The sequence below is a fragment of the Eucyclogobius newberryi genome, unplaced genomic scaffold (genome assembly GCF_026437365.1).
Source record: "Eucyclogobius newberryi isolate DKJ021-1_F unplaced genomic scaffold, fEucNew1.0.hap1 SCAF_44, whole genome shotgun sequence".
Lineage (NCBI taxonomy): Eukaryota > Metazoa > Chordata > Actinopteri > Gobiiformes > Gobiidae > Eucyclogobius > Eucyclogobius newberryi.
Window position 1 is genome coordinate 54467 of NW_027316101.1, and position 19521 is coordinate 73987.

General features: G+C 39.2%; 1 protein-coding gene across 1 annotated transcript in view; it reads right to left on the reverse strand.

Annotated features, from left to right (window-relative positions):
- The window catches only part of rgs9a (regulator of G protein signaling 9a), a 71207-nt gene extending 52147 nt beyond the window's left edge, over positions 1 to 19060 (reverse strand). The window contains exons 1-2 of the mRNA XM_072464331.1: positions 18896 to 19060; positions 11773 to 11869 (exon numbers count right to left, since the gene is read on the reverse strand). Of these exons, the coding sequence (XP_072320432.1) occupies positions 11773 to 11869; positions 18896 to 18964 (166 nt within the window). The 5' untranslated portion in view covers positions 18965 to 19060. The remainder of the gene's footprint in view (positions 1 to 11772; positions 11870 to 18895) is intronic.
- Between the last annotated feature and the right edge of the window lie 461 nt (positions 19061 to 19521).

Genomic DNA, 19521 nt, shown 5'->3' on the forward strand with positions numbered 1-19521 from the left:
TATTTCAATTAATACCTTTTTTACAGGATGTGTCTTGCTTTTGTAGCCAAAAATCAATATTTGCCTATATGGATGACACAATTTCAACAAGGTTCATTCCTTCTTTATGGGGAACAAAAATAAATCATTAAGTAATTAACACAAAGCAGAGAGCAAATTATAGATAGACTACAACAGGCAGCATGTTAAGACCTTTACGTACCATGTAAATACTTGGTACGTACTAGCTGGGAATTGTTTTTTTTTTCAAAGCTAAATGTTAACATTAACTTAAATAAAAACGGACAGACTTGCATAATATGCAAATCGTTGCGTTCAGCTTAGAAATCTTCACAAATGCTTCTGTAAAATAAAAAAATAATTAATGTAGATTTTTGACTTCCTGTAGGATTTAAGGCGGGGTTATCAAATCATTTTTTACATGATCTCACATGAACTTTATTTTTGGAGTGAGCGTCATATTTTTACTGCGACTTTTTTTTGCGTCGAACTCCCATTGAGCTTATGTTAATTGACTTTTGAGGTGGCGCTACTAAGCCGCCCCAGGCCGTCTTTCAATATTTTTTCATAATATTAATTTAAAATTGGAACAATATTTTTGATACCACTCACTAGTTTTCCGTCCTTGTTTACTCCCCGGATACAATTTTAATAAGTACCTTGCCAATTATGACAATGACAATTATCGGGCCCTAATAATTTCAAATGAGATGACATAGAAAAATAGCCAGCATAGGATCATGCTGTTTTTTTTTATACTAACATAGTTAGCCTTCATTGTTTTTGTTAAGGTGATAATATTTTGTCTTTCATACAGTCTATGATTGAACAGAACCTTGTGCAACACCTTGTCCGACTTGCGCAGTCCCGCTCTCTTCGAGAGAGCTTATGGAACCTCTGACTTTTGACCTTTGACGGACTTAAATGTGCTTAGCCTCTAATCCTATTGCTGCCTATGTGCCAAGCACATGTAGACTGGTTGGGAGAACTCCCATGAACCCTCGAGCACCTGATGGAGGCACACTGCTCTTCCTGAATCTGAGGATCAACTATTGGTTGATTCTCCTCTCCAGTACCCACAAATAGAACTTACTGGGGAGGCTGAGGAGTGTGATCCCTTTGTAGTTAGAACACACCCTCCAGTCTCCCTTCTTGAACAGAGGCACTTTCCCTGACTGCAATGTTGCAGAGATGTGTCAACCCAGACAATTTCACAACATCCAGAGAGAATATGAGTCATTGTTGTTCTTGAGTTTTCTCTGTGTCTGGTTCTGCTCCTGTGTGCAGGAGGAAATGAAGAACTTCCAAGTCCCTTTTAAAGGATTATTAGTCGAGATGATTAATTTGTTAAAATGCATAATTGCTCAGGTGCAGACACTACATGTTGTCACCAGTTAAGAGCGTTTAGTTACTTTTTCAGACTGAATGAATACTGTAGTCCATATTACACTGCATTTCAATACACAACCTTTTTAAAGGATGCAACTTGCTCAAACCCATTACCTTTCCTCTCTTTACTCAGCCTCGCACTCCTTCTCTTATTTTGCTGGTGATAAACAGTAAAAACACTTGTTCAATCCCCTGTCCGCTGATGTTAAAACAAATTAAAAAGCAGAGATGTGAAAATGACAGTCAGTCTATAGCCGAGAGTTGAAGTATTGGCGCTGTAGCTGGAGCAGAAAATGTACTGCACATTTGGACTGAACCCAAATAACAAAAGGTTATTGTTTAAATGTGGAAACATAAAACATCTACATTTTACAAAATACATTGCAAGGAAGAGATTTAATCTACTATTTCAATACATGAAAATTACTTAATTTTATGATCGAGTTAGTGAGAAAATCAGCGGGGGAAATTGTCAGAAAGACAGGGACACTATTAGATGAGGGGGGGTAATGTCTCTCCTTCCCCCCTGTAATGTATGCCTATAGTGGTGTTAAAATTTCTTGGATGGAACATAAACTTTCTTGTTATGCAGATGATTTGGTATAATTTTTGACCAGAATCCAAACCAGAATCTTCCATACCTAATGTGACGCATTTTCTTCATATTATTGGTCAAATATCTGGATACAAGCTTAATATAAAAACAATTGAAATTCTTTCTTACTGGTAATCTGAATATCTGTCAAATGTCCAACCGACATCACCACGGTAGAGGAGAGACAGTAATCCAGCGGTGGCAGAGCTGTCTGATGGGCTGATTCCACATTATACTGCTCCATGCACACTGTACTGTACTTACGCAGCAGTTGAAGTGAAGTGACTGAAGGCAGCTCCAGAAGGGGTGTTCGCGAATAATTTACTGACAATTATAACTCCAAAAATAAAAATATAAATCATAAGCCTCGATGCCTGGGCTCATCTTAGTTAAAGGAAACTTGAGCTTTTATTGAAAAGTAAGTTTTGATCAATTCTCAAATAATCTAACTTCTCTTAGTTTTTAATGTCACTCTGCAGGTTTTGGCAACTCTTTTAATCAGTCTTATTTGAATCGGTCTTGTGTGTCTTATGAGAAGGCTCAGATGTGGATCAATGTCTCCTCTGAGCTCTTTGGGACCTTAGCACTGTTAGCAGTATGCTGATCTTTCAAAGATGTTGACGAGTTGGTTCGAAGCAGCCTGGTCCTGAAGTGTTTTCAGCAGCACATTTTGAGATCGAGGTCCTTTGTCCCAGTGTAGGAGCTGCAGGCCGAAGCATGAGGCAAAGGGGGGGCTTGCACCCTTAAAGGTCTTTTGGGATGTCTATGTGCAGCGCATCTGCAAAATTGTTTACAAAATTTGGAAATTTTGTAAACATAAAAATTGCTCCAATTTGCGCAAAAATGTAGTTGCTGATTGTTAATCATTGACTGAGGTTCAGAAGCAGGACCACGCCTCAACCTCCTACTCCTCCAGCAACCACACCTCCACTCTTTAACCACACTTTGACCAGTCATAGGTGCGCCTGGTCTTAAATTGAGCTGGTGCACTTGGTCTTAACTCCAGTCTTTACGTCGGGCGTAGCTAAGCCCTTGTAGTACGTTCAGACCGCGCGGCGTCCAAATTTGCGTTGGACGCTGGTAAAATTGGAAAAAATTATCTTACCAGCAGAGGCGTCCAGCGCAAATGCGCGGTGAAGGAGTTGTTGTGTTCCTCGTTGTTGCTGTCCTCTCCATCCGATGGTAGACCAGTTTGAGAGAGTGACTTAACAACGTCCAAAAACGGCTCCGGGGCTTGTCTGGGTCCACCAGATGCTTCAGAGGTGAGCAGAGTTTGTGAATATCACCATTTGCTTCAAGAGCTGCGTCTGGATGATTATTTATCGGAGCTTGGTTTGTTTGGTCCTTCTTCCAGGTGGTGAAATCTCTGATTGGTTGCTTCGCCACGTCTGCCGCAAAAAAATTCTCTGGCCGCACGTCCAAGGCTCATCTAAGTTATCACATTTTTTATTTCTAAGTGCTATGTTCTCTGTTAATTTTGATAATTAATTAGTTAATTTGTTGTTATTGTTATTAGTTCATTTGCACTGGTTATGCACAGCATTGGCCATGTCCAATGTGTTGCCATCTGTTTAGTTTTTGGTGACAAAGCTCAAAAACACTACCAAGTCCAGATAACAGACACAATGTGGGCGCAACAGCGCAATCTTTATCAAGTCTGAAGTGAGGGCTGCTTGCGGCTTTATTTACTATTATTTTTTCTTCTGCTATTTGGGCTGCTAAACATGCTCAAAAATATACAACATTTGGCCTAAAATTCAGAATCTGCGAAAAAGTTAGTTTTTTAGGCAGAGCAAAATAATATGTCTGTTTGCCGTAACCCGACCGAGCCGTCAAAATTATAGCCGACTGAAAAAAAATATCAGCATTTTGTCAAAATTATGCCAAATTCGTTTATTTTTCTTATATTTCGCAGACTCACCGACCATTTTTTCAAAAAAGCGCTGTGTTGAATAATTTTGTATCACTGGAACTCGCTAAAAATATTACGAAGCCGAAAAATAAATGAAAATGAAACTTAACACGAGCGGAGAACGTTCAAGTCATTGTCTGTTGAAGCCTGACCCCTGGCGGTCACTGCGTGTCACTGGCAGAAAAGAAAAAACGGGATTTGACAGTGGGCTGAAATATGCAGAATTTGTCATATATGATGACCAAGACGTCGACGATTCTACGACATGAAAATGGCCAAAAAATAAAATAATTTGTCCTATACAAAAATAGTTTATTGGGTGGACTTATTAATTTTTTAGTTTTTTACATTTACGGTAGCATCTCTTTTGATAAATGATAATATTAACTTAATTTCATAGGCAAATTATCATTAAATTCTATATACAAATTTGGAATTTTTTATGCTTTAAAGTAAAAAAAAAAAAAAAGAATTTGCCTTCCTACCTACCCACTTGAAAAAATTTGGTAGGGTTACACCAAACTTACAATTCATTTTGGATATTCTTTTTCGCTTCAAAGTTAAAAAAAATAAATAAAAATTACCTACCTACCCACTTGAAAAATGGTGGGTCAGGTTACAGCAAACAGACAATTTATTTGGGGCAGCCTTATATGCAAATGTTTTGGTGAGAAAAAAAAAACGGCTTGATAGTGCCACCCACAAAAGTCAAAATATGTAGTTTGTCGTAGATCTACAAAATTCGAGACACACATTCCTGTCCTGAGGGCTAAAAATATATATTATTGTGGCCACACCCCCTGACTAACCATATGTCCCTCGTGTCCCTCGTACAAATAATGCCAAAAAGTCACATCTCAGAAAAACTATTTCAGGCGTCACCAAATAACTTAAGGAAAATAATGATCACAAATTACACAAATATACAAATGAATAAACACGTAAAATGTGGACTGCTAAACATTAGAGCAATTTCCTCCAAATCTCTTAGTTAATTAATTAAGTAAGTAAGTAAGTAAGTAAGTAAGTAAATTTTATTTGTATAGCACCTTTCACAGACAGAAGTCACAAAACACAGAATAAAACGATAAAAACACAAAAAATTTACAGTGAGCAACATATATACAACAATATACAGTAAAATCAGCCGCTAAAACAAATGCAAATAAAAGGCTTGACTAAATAAAAAGGTTTTAAGCTGACCCTTAAAAGCAATAACTGAGTCCTGTGACCGCAGGGATAACGGAAGATTGTTCCAGAGTCTGGCGGCCGAAAACGGGGGCGAGGAACCAACAACAGTTTCTGATCCAAGGACCTTAGTGAGCGAGAGGGAGTGTACGGTTTTATCAGATCGCTGATGTACGATGGGACCTGACCATTTAAAGCTCTAAAAGTCAGAATTAGAATTTTAAACTGTATCTGGTACGAGACCGGCAGCCAGTGAAGGGCTTTTAGAATGGGTGAAATGTGGGCCCTTCTGTTTGTGCGAGTTAAGATCCTCGCTGCAGAGTTCTGGACCAGCTGCAGACGAGAGAGCTCCTTGTTAATCCTGTTTTTTTCTTTCTCATTTCAGTCCATATTTACTCCTTATTTAAAGCTGATAAATATCTGGGTTTAAATAACAAGCTATTACAATAGTCTAAACGTGAAGACACAAATGCATGAATTATAAGTTCCAGATCATTTTGAGACACCATTTTCCTGAGCTTAGAGATTTTCCTCAACTGAAAGAAGCAGTTCCTCGTCAACAGCTTGGAGTGGTGCTCTAAAGCACGTTTCTAGGACTTGGTTTTACAGTCTGGCCTAAATCACCCAAGTACTGGTTTATCCCTGGAATGGCATCATCAGGGGCAATAATCAAGAGTTTCTGTTTTGTCAGCATTTAGGTGCAAGGAGTTTTTGCTCAGCCATTGTTTTATTTGCACTAAACAACTGACCAAGGATTTCAGCTTCTGGATCTCAGAAGGTTTAAAAAAGCAATAGAGCTGAATATCGTCAGCGAACAGGTGGTAGGACACATCACTAAACTCTTTAATGATCATTCCCAGAGGGATTATATAAAGCAGAAATAGGACGGGACCCAAAACGGAGCCCTGAGGAACTCCACACAACAGATCAGCTGAATCAGACATTATTTGGTTTGCAGCAACACTAAAGCTCCGACTGGTTAAATATGAGGAAAACGAATGAAGAACTGACCCCGATAGTTCAATCAGGTCCCTCAGTCTGTTTAACAGGATATGATGGTCGACAGTGTCAAAGGCAGCAGACAGATCCAACATAACTAAAACCGTGCATTTTCCAGAATCAGCAGACATCATAATGTCACTGGACACTTTTAGCAATGCGGTTTCCGTAGAATGATGTTTGCGGAAACCAGATTGAAAAGAGTCGTGAATGTTTGACTGATCAAGGAAATCTGACAATTGTTCAGAGCCCACCTTCTCTAGGATTTTGGACATGAAAGGGAGCTTTGAAATAGGTCTGAAACTTTTTGGGTCTGTCAGGTCCAAGTTTGTCTTTTTCAGTAATGGCTCTACTATGGCATGTTTAAATGGACCAGGAAACACACCGGTAGAAAGAGAGAGATTTACCATTTTGGTAACCCAGGGGCCAATTACATCAAACACTTTGAGCAAGGAAGGGCATCTGATGAACAAGAGGAGGGTTTCATCTTGGTCACCAGAGCTGAGATGTCTTCTAGAATGACAGGCTTAAAAGAAGACCAGTTTTGGGGAACAGGCTCCACAGAAACAGGTTTATCACACAAAAGGAGTGGGATTTGGTCTTTGATCATCTTGATCTTATCGATAAAGAACCTGAGGAATTCATTGCTGTCAGCTTTGCAGAAAACAGGAGTAACTGCAGCGGTAGGACAAACAATAGAATTTATAGTGTCAAACAACACTTTGGGGTTTTTCTTGCTGGCGGAAGTAATCAGATCTGGAACTTTTCATCATTTCATTGTAAGATGATACAAGATCTCTGAGGTGTGACCTATGGATCTCAAGACTGGAGGTTTTCCACAGACGCTCAGTTTTCCGACATAGTCCCTTTAGATTTAATTAGTGACTATAACAGATATTCTAGTTCTAACTGAAACGTGGCTTCAACAAGACGATTACGTCAGACTAAATGAGTCCATCCCACCCACCCATGTTAATTTTCAGACCGCCAGGAGCACAGGCCGAGGTGGTGGTGTGGCAGTGATCTCACACTCAAGCCTACTTATGAGCCCTAAAATTAACAATGCATTTCACTCATTTGAAAGCCTCATGCTGTCAATCACATGTCCAAATATGAAAAACCAAAAAGGAGTTTTGTTCATAGTTATCTACAGACCTCCTGGTCCCTACTCAGAGTTTTTAACAGAGTTTTCTGACTTTATATCAAACTTAGTGCTAGCCTGGGATAAAATAGTTATAGCTGGAGATTTTAATATCCACGTGAACATGAGTGATGACACTCTCAGTAATGCCTTCAGCGCCTTGTTAGACAGCATTGGTTTCACTCAAAATGTAAATAAACCGACTCACACCCATAAGCACACTCTGGAGCTTGTCCTAACGTATGGACTAGAGATTAGTGACCTCATTGTGTTCCCTCAAAACCCTATATTGTCAGATCATTTCCTAATTACCTTTCAATTTATTCTTAAAGATCATCCAGCCCCACAGAATAAAGTTACAATGAAAAGGACAATATCTGAAAAATCAATCTCAAAATTCAAAGAAATAATAGAGCCAATATTCAGTGACATGTCATGTGATCCTGCTGAGAACAGTTTTAGTCCCAGTATAAGTGATCAATTTGTCGACTTGACCATGAATTCTCTGAAGTCTGCTCTTGACGTTGTCGCGCCGTTAAAACAGAAGGTCATTAGGCCAAAGCGCGCCTCCCCATGGTACAACGAAGAACTGCGTTCACATAAACAAAGAGTTAGAAAGCTAGAGGGATTATTTCGCCGCACCTACACAGAAGAACCTCTAAAAGCATGGAAAAGTTGCCTGCTGTCCTATAAGCAGGCTCTGCGTAAGGCCCAAACCAGATACTACTCAAATCTAATAGAAGTCAACAAAAGTAACACTACATTTCTTTTCAGCACTATAGCTAGGCTAACAAACTGTCACAGCACAGTAGAGCCCTCAACCCCAGCTTCTCTCAGCACTGATGATTTCCTCCTATTTTTAACAATAAAATAAAAACAAGATAAAGAGATAAATTAGATGAAATTACCCCCGCTATTAGCCCTGAGCTAGCCCAAGCTGTAAATCTAACGTCCCATATAAATCCACCTGTAAATTTAGAAAGGTTCACAGCTGTTGATCAAGCAGAGATAACTTCAGCCATTGTGTCCTCTAAAAGCTCAACTTGTGTCCTAGACCCCATTCCAAGCAGACTCCTCAAAGACATTCTCCCCCTAATTATAGACCCTATCCTTACTATAATAAATACTTCACTCGAAAGTGGCTATGTTCCACAGTCCTTCAAACATGCAGTCATTAGACATCTTCTGAAAAAGCCTAACCTAGATCCCGACCTATTGGTAAACTACAGACCTATTACAAATCTTCCCTTCGTCTCTAACATCCTTGAAAAAGTTGTAGCAAAACAGCTTTGTCGCCACCTGCAGGACAATAACTTATTTGAAGTTTTCCAGTCAGGGTTCAGAGCCCACCACAGCACTGAAACTGCACTAGTTAAAGTCACAAACGATTTGTTATTAGCCGCTGACGATGGACTGGTCTCAATCCTGGTTCTGTTGGACCTCAGCGCAGCGTTTGACACCATCGACCACAACATTCTACTGCAGAGGTTAGAATGTGATGTAGGTGTTGGAGGAACAGCCCTCAGCTGGTTTAAATCCTATTTATCTGATAGGTACCAATTTGTTAATGTAAACCAGAGCTCCTCACCATGCTCTAAAGTAATTGACGGTGTGCCACAGGGTTCAGTACTCGGTCCAATTCTGTTTACTCTCTTTATATGCTGCCGTTAGGCAACATTATCAGAAAGCATGGCATTAACTTCCACTGCTATGCAGATGACACTCAGCTGTATTTATCAATGAAACCTGATCAGAGCGATCAAGTAGACAGACTTAGTACTTGTGTGAAGGATATAAAAACCTGGATGACACTTAACTACCTGCTTCTTAACCCTGAAAAAACCAAGGTCATTGTGCTTGGCCCTAAGCATCTACGAGACGCTATATCTGAGCTGATAGTCACACTGGACAATGTTAGTGTAGCCTCCAGTTCTACTGTAAGAAACCTTGGAGTCTTATTTGACCAGGAGCTCTCATTTAAAGCTCATATAAATCAAGCTTATAAAACAGCCTATTTCCATTTGCGGAACATAGCCAAATCAGAAGAATCCTGCCTAAAAGTGATGCTGAAAAACGTATCCATGCATTTGTAACGACTAGATTAGACTACTGTAACTCCTGCTCACAGCGTGTCCTAAAAGCTCCATAAAAAGCTTTCAACTGGTTCAAAATGCAGCAGCAAGATTACTAACAGGAACAAAAAGAAGAGAGCACGCCAGTGCTGAAGTCTCTTCACTGGCTCCCTGTCAAGTTTAGAAACAAATTTAAAATTCTACTCCTGACCTACAAAGCCATAAATATCATGGCCCCATCCTACCTCAAAGATGCTATAGAACCATATCATCCAAACAGAGCTCCTCGCTCTCAGAATGCTGGCCTTCTGGTGGTCCCAAGAGTCTCTAAAAGTACTGTAGGAGGTAGAGCGTTTAGCTACCAAGCGCCTGTGTTATGGAATCAGCTCCCGACCCATGTTAAATATGCTGACACAGTCTCTTCATTTAAGTCCAGGCTTAAAACGTTCCTCTTTGAAATCGCTTATGGTCAGACCAGTTAGGAACAGAAATATACACCCACAGCTTTAGCTACGTTGCCCTAGGAGCAACTGTGCTGGGGGAAGTATGACAGCTTGAGCATCATCCTCTTCTTCTGAGTACTTATTCTATCAAAAAATATATATGTTTTTTAATTCCACTTGCAAACTGTTCACCGCCTTCTTTTTCTTTTTCTCACTCCTGAGGACCTGTGGACCCAGATGCCCCTCTCCTGGTGAAGTGGTCCCTGCCCCGTGTGGACGGTCCCTCATCTGCCTGAAGAGTGGGTCCAGCTCGACTCAGACGGTTCCTCATCTGCCTGAAGAGTGGGTCCAGCTCCAGTCTCCCTTGCGTCTGTCTGTCCATCTGTGAGAGTCAGATCTCTCCTTCACTTTGGAACTCCTCCAGGTTTCTACTTTTTCCCAAGGAGGTTTTTTTGTAGTTTTTCCTGGCCGAGAAGGAGTGTCTAAGGACAGAGGACTCTGGGACGTCGTTCCTCGCCACCACAGACATTGTTTGACTCCATCGCCACCACAGACATTGTTGATTAATTTCTCACTGTGGCCCTCAGAGGCAACTGTTGTTGTGATTTTGGGCCTTACAAAAATACATTTTATTTAATTGAATTGAATAGCCGCCATTTTGAATTGAAAATTAAAACACGTCAGCTATTTTGCTCACGTCAAACTTTAACAAACTGTTCCTTGGTCGTTTCACCCACTGGCCTCAAAATCAGCCATATATATATATATGTATATATATATATATATATATATATATATATATATATATATATATATATATATATATATATATATATATATATATATATTTAAAGTTTGAAGTTTCCACATTTTTCCACTTCACACTTTTACAAACTCTTCCTTAGCCTGACCAATCACACATTTGGGGGATATCATCTTGAGGAGTGGGGCATAAAACGTTATCCACATTTTTAAAATATGTTTCATGGTGTATGTGCGGCAAAGCAACCCACCCGTGCCCTCTTGTGGACCTCGATTGTTGTTCATCCTGACTCTCTTTGGTCAAATCCCACAATCCCACTGTCTCTATGAACGTAGCCTAATCGCTGTTAGGGTACACAGAAAAATCAAGGCACACCTCATTGTCAATGGTGATTGTGACATCAGATTTGAAGACTAGCAAAGAATTCGCAAAGAGCAGCCAAACATCTCAGAGAGGAGATTGGCACAATTGGCACCCTCCTGAAGCCTGCAAATGCAGGTACTGCAGTCTTTGAAGCAGCCGTTTTTTGACCCAGCTTAATATCCAAATGAGAGCCTTTCACAAATGGCCCAAGTCTGCCCAGTTACCCTTATTCTCCAGACTGAGGAAGGCTTTTGCTCTTCATTAGGCCCGTAATTTGTCAAATGACGCTTCGAGTCAAAATGTCTTGTTTTCCTAAAAACTGTGTCCAGATGACCACAGCTGAATCTTTTTCTACTATAAAATAAAATGTTATTTTTTGTGGTACAACTTATGCTTTTAAGTTTTACATACTATAACCATCATTTTTTGTTGTTGTAAACATTCTACTAGTTGGATTTACAGTGTACGCACGTGTCGCACTGTCAGGAGTCCAGAAACGACCTTTTCCAATAGATACATTTGGGTGTTTTAATTGATGAATTAAGGTTGAACAGTTCTGATTCATTAATCAACAACTCCTAATGTATATCATACTGATGAAAGGACAGAGAGTGCTTGATGTTACAGTTTTGCAGGCTGACTTTTAAAGGTGTCCAGAGTTGGTCTTTAAACGAATTCAGTCACTTAAGAGAAAATCACAAAATCAGCATTTTCCCATTAAAAACCGGTATAGGCATTTAAAATAACACGGCATGACAACATTTAACTATAATTATTTTACCAGGTCCAGGTTCTGCTCATTGGGCAAATGTCTGATAAATGAACCACATACAGTGACCACAACGCCTTTAAGGCCCAGCAGAGTGTGCCCTGAGGCCACTGGTTTAGTTAAAGGATTCCGTCTCACCTGTGATAACAGAAGGGATGCTGGTGACATTCAGTTTCTGCACTGAACCTTTCAGTCCACTATTAGGGTTCTGCATCTCCACCACCAGGGCCTCCATCTGAAACACACACACATTTAACACAGGGCTTCAATCTTTTCATCTGAAACCTATACACATATAACAGAGGGCCTCAATCTGAAATACACACACACACATGCACATGTTTAACCTTGACACCAGCTGGAGACCAGTCCCTTAACTCCATGGGTATTCTTGACTTTGGCACTAGAGGCCGGTCCCTGAGGTCCTTAGAGTTCCAGATGGTTCATGGCTCTAACATGTCAGATATGTACTTTGGTGCTAGGCCATGGAAAAACAAAAACAGTGGCTTTAAAGTCTATTCTCTGAAGCCAGGATCACAGCCAGGATAAGATAAGATATTCCTTTATTGTCCCACATGGGGAAATTTCACTGGTGCAACGCAGGTAGATACAGAGGTAGATACAGAAGAACAGATCACTTATAGGAAGTCTGAAAAACACTTTCAGTAGAAGATCTCCTATAAATAAATAAAAACTCCCATAGACAAATAAATACATAAATACCATTGCATGTGATCACGACAGTAATTGCACATGAATATGTGTCACGACAGCACATAGATTGCACATGAATTTCACAGTAATTGCACATGAATTGCACATGAATTCCAACAGCAATTGCACATATGACAGAATTGCACATCAGTATTAGGTTAGGTCAGTATTGCGCCGGGATAACGTGACGATCTTCGGGTAAGACGACTGTTCTCCGCAGTTTCATGAGTTTCTCCTTTGTGGAAACGCGGTACGGCGCCGGCCGGGGGACGGGGCCGGAGCCGGGGGGCGGGGCCGGAGCCGGGGGACTCAGAGCCAAGACACATCGCAACGACACGACGAAAACACTCAATCCAGCCGAATAAAGTCAAAACAAGTTAATTTAAAGCGATTCCAGTGCGTGTCCCGATCGTTCGTGAAGTTCCTCTTTCATATAAACGTGTATATAAACGTGTACCGACGACACGCCGTACTTTAGCGCGGCCGGAGGGCGCGGGGGGGGGGGGGGCTGGTGGGCTCACGTCACAACAACACAACGACCGCAACGAAAAACGCTCAAATCCAGCCGAAAAAAGTCAAAAACAGTTGAATTAAAAAACTATTCCAGCGCGTGTCCCTATCGTACAGTAAAACAGAAAAAATATACTAACTATATTTACAAAATATAGGAGATAAAGCACAATAAGTGTGAGAAAGACGAGAGAGCGTTTACACCGGGCTGCCAGCTGTACCAGCGCCTTATGACGGATCACAACCAGACCAAGACGTCCAAGACAGATTCCAGCACAGAAGCCAATGGATCCTGAGGCATCATCCAGTTATAGACATTTATGGCAGATTTCAGTTTAAGTTTGAAGCTAGTGCAGAAACCTGAGCACTAATGTGAACGTACTTCCTGGTTCTAGTCAGGAGCAGAAGCACCGTTTTGGATGTACTGCAGCTTTCGCACAGTAAGCAGGCTGTTGCAATAATCTAACTCACAGCAGACAAATGCATGGACAAGTCTCTCCAAGATTAGATTAATTTTTTATTTGTTAAAAGGTGATTTTATTTACGCCGGGGTACACTGACTCTGGTCCCACCAGACTTAGAAAGTGCTTAAAATCAAGGCGCCTGTTACGCTGACCGCTGAGCACTGCGGTCACGGGTAAAGGAGCCGCATGGGTCTGTGGAAAGAATCCGCAAGAAATCTTTTTTTCCTTTCAGACTGCAGCGGTCTGGTGTGGCTTCCCAGACATTTGACGAATGTTGTCACGTAAAACTGCGTGGCGGTCATTAAAAGAGGACCGCAGTGGACCGAAGTTGGTGTGATAGGCAATCTGCAAGTGACCCACGCGGGTCCCAGACTGCACACAGTCAGTGTACACTCGGTATTTGGAAATACTTAAACTTTTTATAACATAATATAGTTAATAATTTTACTTTGAAAAGTTTGTGCAGTGGTTGGTAGTGTAGCTGAAACATGTTTGTTCTACGGTAAGAGTACTTTTACTTTGACATAAGTAAAAGTTACAGAGTAGTGACCCAATTAATTACTCAAGTAATCTTACGCACAAATTTGTACTTAAGGCTTTCTTCCCGAAGATTTATGTTTTGTTAATGGAAAATGTTCTATAAGTCTAATAAGAGCTGGGAAACTAAAGCTTGACCGTGCACATCACTCCCTGGCACCTAAGCTGGCTCCAAACCAGCATCCAAGCCCTATTATACAGAAGTTCCACAGCTGCAGTGATAAAAGTGGCATGGCTGACACGGCTAGATGCCTAAACGCGAGCCGACCTGGATCAAGAGAGCTCCACGTCTCTTTCTTCAACGACTGTGAGTTGTCAAGAAACGCAGAACTTTTGATCCAGTGAAATCTTGCCTGAGACAGAAGAAAGTGATTTACACTGCTGAGGATCAACATAACATGTATAACAAGGTATATCGTGCAAAATCGACTTTTCAGAGCTTTTAACTTTCTTACAGTGCTATTTGTGCCTCATATATGTTCCCAAAGTGTTTTTTTTGATTGATTCCCGCAGTTTTTAGCTACAGAACAGACTATATCCTTTCGTCGAATCTGCACATTGACAGGGGTAGCAAAAACCGCGCGTCATCGCCACAACCGCGCCTCACCATTCCCCCTTCTCCCTCCCTCCTCTCCCTTCCTTCACTCCCTTCCTCATCTCCCCTCCTCCTCTACCTGGCTGCGCCGAGGGGGAAAGGGGGAGGAAGGGTTTGTGCTGCCTCGAGTCTCTCTTGAATGAGGAAGAGAGCCACGCGGCTAGAATCACGTTGCTTTGCTGTGAATCTATAACTTACATCAAAGTTACATTTGAGTGTTGGCACAGACGATGGAGCGCGGGAGCTGTACATACACAATCTCCATGCTGAGACTAAGTCATGATGGGGTGAGCGGGGGTCACACGGGTTGGGCGGGGGAGCCAGATCACTCTTCGCAAGGGTGGGGGCGAATCCTGTTTGTGAGCGGTGTCCAAGGTATGGGTGATATTTCATAACTATTATGTTATGGGTGTTGCATAACCCTTATTATTATAATGATAATTATCATTATCAGCATGATATGGCACCTTTGATACTACTTGATAGCATATTTTAATGTTAATGGCATATTGGGTCAAATGACGGTGAGCGGTCAAAGATACAAACAAAGATGAGAAAAGAAAGATATTGATATTATTTACCTTTAAGAAACCAAATTAAACGACTTAAAACAGACTGGAATTGGCATACTCAGCTGAAATTAGATGTTTTAAATTCAGTACAAATTCAAGTACTGGTAAATATATAAATAATACATTTCTCAAATTAATACATAATATAGGCTTGATCGATATCTGGAGAGAGATGAATCCTAATGTCCGCAAATATGCAATCTTTTCCAACCCACATCAATAAAGATTACAGAGGTAAACATAGGTACCATAGATCTAAATGATCATGCCTCTATGTACATTGCTGTAGATCTGGAACAGAAACCAAAAGAAGACACTTTGGAGATTTAATGGTAGTCTACTAATGATCCTCAATTTATTAAAAAAAATATGTCCAAAGACATTGAGACGCAGGTAGAGGAAAACCAAATTTGTGAATTTTCTCCACCCATTCTCTCAAAGGCAGTTTTGAGGGCAGGGTAATTGTTTCCGCCTCGGCCAAAAAGAAACACAGGCAGGAAAAATGTAATGATTTACCAAAGTGTTTTTTTATTTCAAAAAAATAAAAAATGATAATCACCAAACATATATATAATGAAATTGGTTGAATCCTTCTATGAAAAAAAACTTTTCACCAAAATAACAATAATAAAACCAAGAAGAAGAAATACAATCTTTCCTGGACACAGGAAAGACTGTACAACCTGTCCCTGCTACAACCGAAGAGCAAAACAAAAAGGATTAGGAGATGAAATAACAACTACTGAAATTCAAAGTGCAATTAAAAGTTCTGTGGTATAAAGCTCTAAAAGACACAATTACTCCTCTGCTTTGATCAACTTTTAACTGGGCCCTTAAAAAAGCTCAGATCCCTTTGAGTCTGAAGGAAGCCGTCATATCCTTAATACCTAAAGAGGGGAAGGATCGACTAGACTGTGCCTCATACAGACCAATCTCAATTCTAAATGTGGACTATCGTATATACACCTCAATTATGTCCAAACGAATGGAACAAATAGTCCAAAATAGAATTCACAATGATCGGACTGGATTTATTAATAAATAACAAACACAAGATAATATAAGACAATCTTTACACATAATGAACACTATACAAAAACAAACTTTCAAGGGGAATAATATCTAAATATTTCTAAATTATATAAATTCATACGATACTAACTATATTAAAAACAAATGGGAAAGAGAAGGTAACCTTGTTTTGATGGACGAGGAGTGGAAAATATTTGCACATCTCAGCGGAGGACCATAAAATTATATGTCTGGAGGGATTTTTTCTTGAGAAATGTGTTATGTTTTTTCATAACACCATGTCAAAGTTCTCATCATTCACAGGGAAATGCTAACTGTGGGTGTAACTGTGGCAGCCAGGAGGCAAGATCACATGATTTGGGACTGTCCTGTTGCTCCGAAATATTGATCTGAAATTAACAATGATCTGCAAACTGTTTTTGACATTGCTATCCCACTCAGTTTTAGATCCATGCACTTGGGCCTTAAGACTCAATAAACGGATACCACTGGAACATATTATTGGCAGCAGGAAAAAAGCCCATCACATAGAATTGGCTGAAACAAACCTTACCTAAGGACTCGACTGACATTGTGATAGACATCAGACAAATGGAAAAAATGAAATTCAGACTTAATTTGGAAATGGACAAATTTGAACAACTTTAAACTAAATTTCGCTTTCATTTTGATTTGACTGTGTCATGATGTGTGTTTTTTAAATTGTCTAGTTGATATCTATTTTTATTGTCATTTAAAATTTCGCACTCTGGTCATGTTTAGAAAAAATAAAATATATATTCAAAACATTTATTTAAACTCCTCAAGTGCTAAAATATAAATAATGCATTTCAAAAACTTTCAAACGTTGTATTTGGAAAAAATGTAATGTTTGATGAAACAAAGGACTCTTTAAATTCTTCTTCTTCTTCTTCTTCTTCTTCTTCTTCTTCTTCTTCTTCTTCTTCTTCTTCTTCTTCTTCTTCTTCTTCTTCTTCTTCTTCTTCTTCTTCTTCTTCTTCTTCTTCTTCTTCTTCTTCTTCTTCTTCTTCTTCTTCTTCTTCTTCTTCTTCTTCTTCTTCTTCTTCTTCTTCTTCTTCTTCTTCTTCTTCTTCTTCTGAATAAATCTCATTCAAGAAGGAATTTGGCTTATTATTAGCACGTTGTGAAACTATCTGATGTAGAGTTCTCTCAGCATCTCATTTTCCAAGAAAAGATTCTTGATTGAGGCCCATTGTGCTAATACTGATAATATTTCCAAAATGATGCCCAAATAATGCCCACAGAAAATACCATAAAAAGTAAATACAAATCCCATCAGAAGGTCAGGTGAAAGAAACCAAATGTTCAAACTGTTAATATTACCAACATGAAGCTTATGTCATTTTTAGAAGTGTAATGCAGCTGAGTTACTGATTTATACATTTGTATAAAATACATTGTATAACACGTCCACCAACTAACAACTGTTCTCCATACTGTCTTGTGTTAGCAGGCTAAGTTTTCCCTATTCTTTCAATTTTAGTGTATTGAATATTACTAAGAATTCAAGTCAATAATTTGTCTTCCAGGTTTGACATGGGCATTCACCTAGCAGCCACAACGTACACATAGACCATGGCTTCTTACACAATAAGGGTGACCACTTGTATGGAGTATTTACCACACTCCAAGTGGCCTCAATGAAATGTCTGACTTTTTGGGTTGTTAAATGTTATGAACTACTGCTGTTCCAACCTTTCTTTGTGCGTTGTGGTTTATAAAAACTCAAATTTGTATGATGTAATAGAATGTATTACCTATAAACTTAAATTCATTATATTCACCCTATATGAAACAGCTACTCATTTCTCTCTCTTTTTTTTTTACGGTATAGCGTAAAATAAATACTTTGAATACATACAGTCACAGTAGGTGGCGGTAAATGCACATTTTCAGTTGGCTGCCAACCGCCATTAAAAGTAACACAATTTAATTACGATTTAATAGTCAGCATATTCAACTCAAAATAATATTTTTATATTCTAATTTATTCTTTTAAGTTTATAGTTAATTTATATATATATATATATATATATATATATATATATATATATATATATATATATATATATCTTATTTAATATGAAGCCCTTTCATGTACTATGAAGGTGAGGATGAGTGTGATTTCCCAGCGCAGTGGCAGAAGGTGAGCGTCTGAAGTGCATGGTGCAAATCGGCTTAAAGAGGGATTATGGTGATCTTTACGACACACAAGGGATCTGCCGAAACATACACTTACCCTAACTTCAAGGACGCAACTGTATTGTACATTCAAATAGGTTGGTTCAAATTGAAGCGGCTCAAAAAATAAACTTAATAAAATCTAGACTAGTTGTATTTACTCAAAGTTTATTGGATAGTTTAAAAGGACAATATGTCCCATTAGAACAATTAGGAGCATAGTTACAGCACGGAACTAAGGAAATTCCTTATCCTTGAAAAAAATATCCAAGCAATACATGTTGGACTGTATGATTTTTTTGAGAGGTATTAGATTCACAAATGTTCACCCTGTAGCTTCAAGTTCTAACAACTGACAACTCATTTCACTTTAATTAATTTGTGAAAACAGAGAAGAGAGCCAGTTTTTGCAGTGGAAAGGCTCTAATTACAGACATGAACCATTTACCCGAAAAAATATGTATGATATTGTATGATAATATGTATAATATTATATAATATGATAATATATATAATATAATATATGATATAATGATTATTTCACTATAGAATTCCCTTTAGAAAAGCACACTTCCAAAATAAAAATAATGCATTATGACTTCTTACAGAAGTGCACTAGGGCCTTGGACACCCACCTTTTTGAGGCAGTGGATACGGGACCTGAAGTGCTTCTCCCGGTTGGGTCGGACTGCGCGGATGGTCATGGCTGCTGGATTGTGCTCGTTCTGAGGAGTCAAAAGTAAAACCAAAATTCCACAGGGGAATATCCGTGTGGTGAGAGATGAGACAAGGATGCACAGCTCTGAGAGGATTGTGAAGGAACAAAGCTGACAATATCCCCTTATCACATGCTGCCTGAAGTACCAGTGGGTGGTCAGTAGAGCAACATTACATCAGTTCCAATCTTCTAATGAGAACCTTTGAAGAGCAGGCGTCAGATTTTGGGACCCTTACTTTGTGAGCACCATGTGGTAAATGTATTTTTAGATCATAAGATAGATAAGACAAGATAAGATAAGCTATGCCTTTATTTGTCCACATATGGGGACATTTTGGTGCTGCAACACAAGTAGATACAGAAGAAAGGAACAGATAACACTCTTAATAGAAAAAAACTCAAAAAACAAAACTCCTATGCACAGAACCTCTCATATTCTTAATAGGGAATATAATAATAAAATTGAAAAATAAAAATAAATCATAAAATAAAAATAAGCTAACACAGGAGAAAATAATACTAATCATAGTGTCATCTTATTTA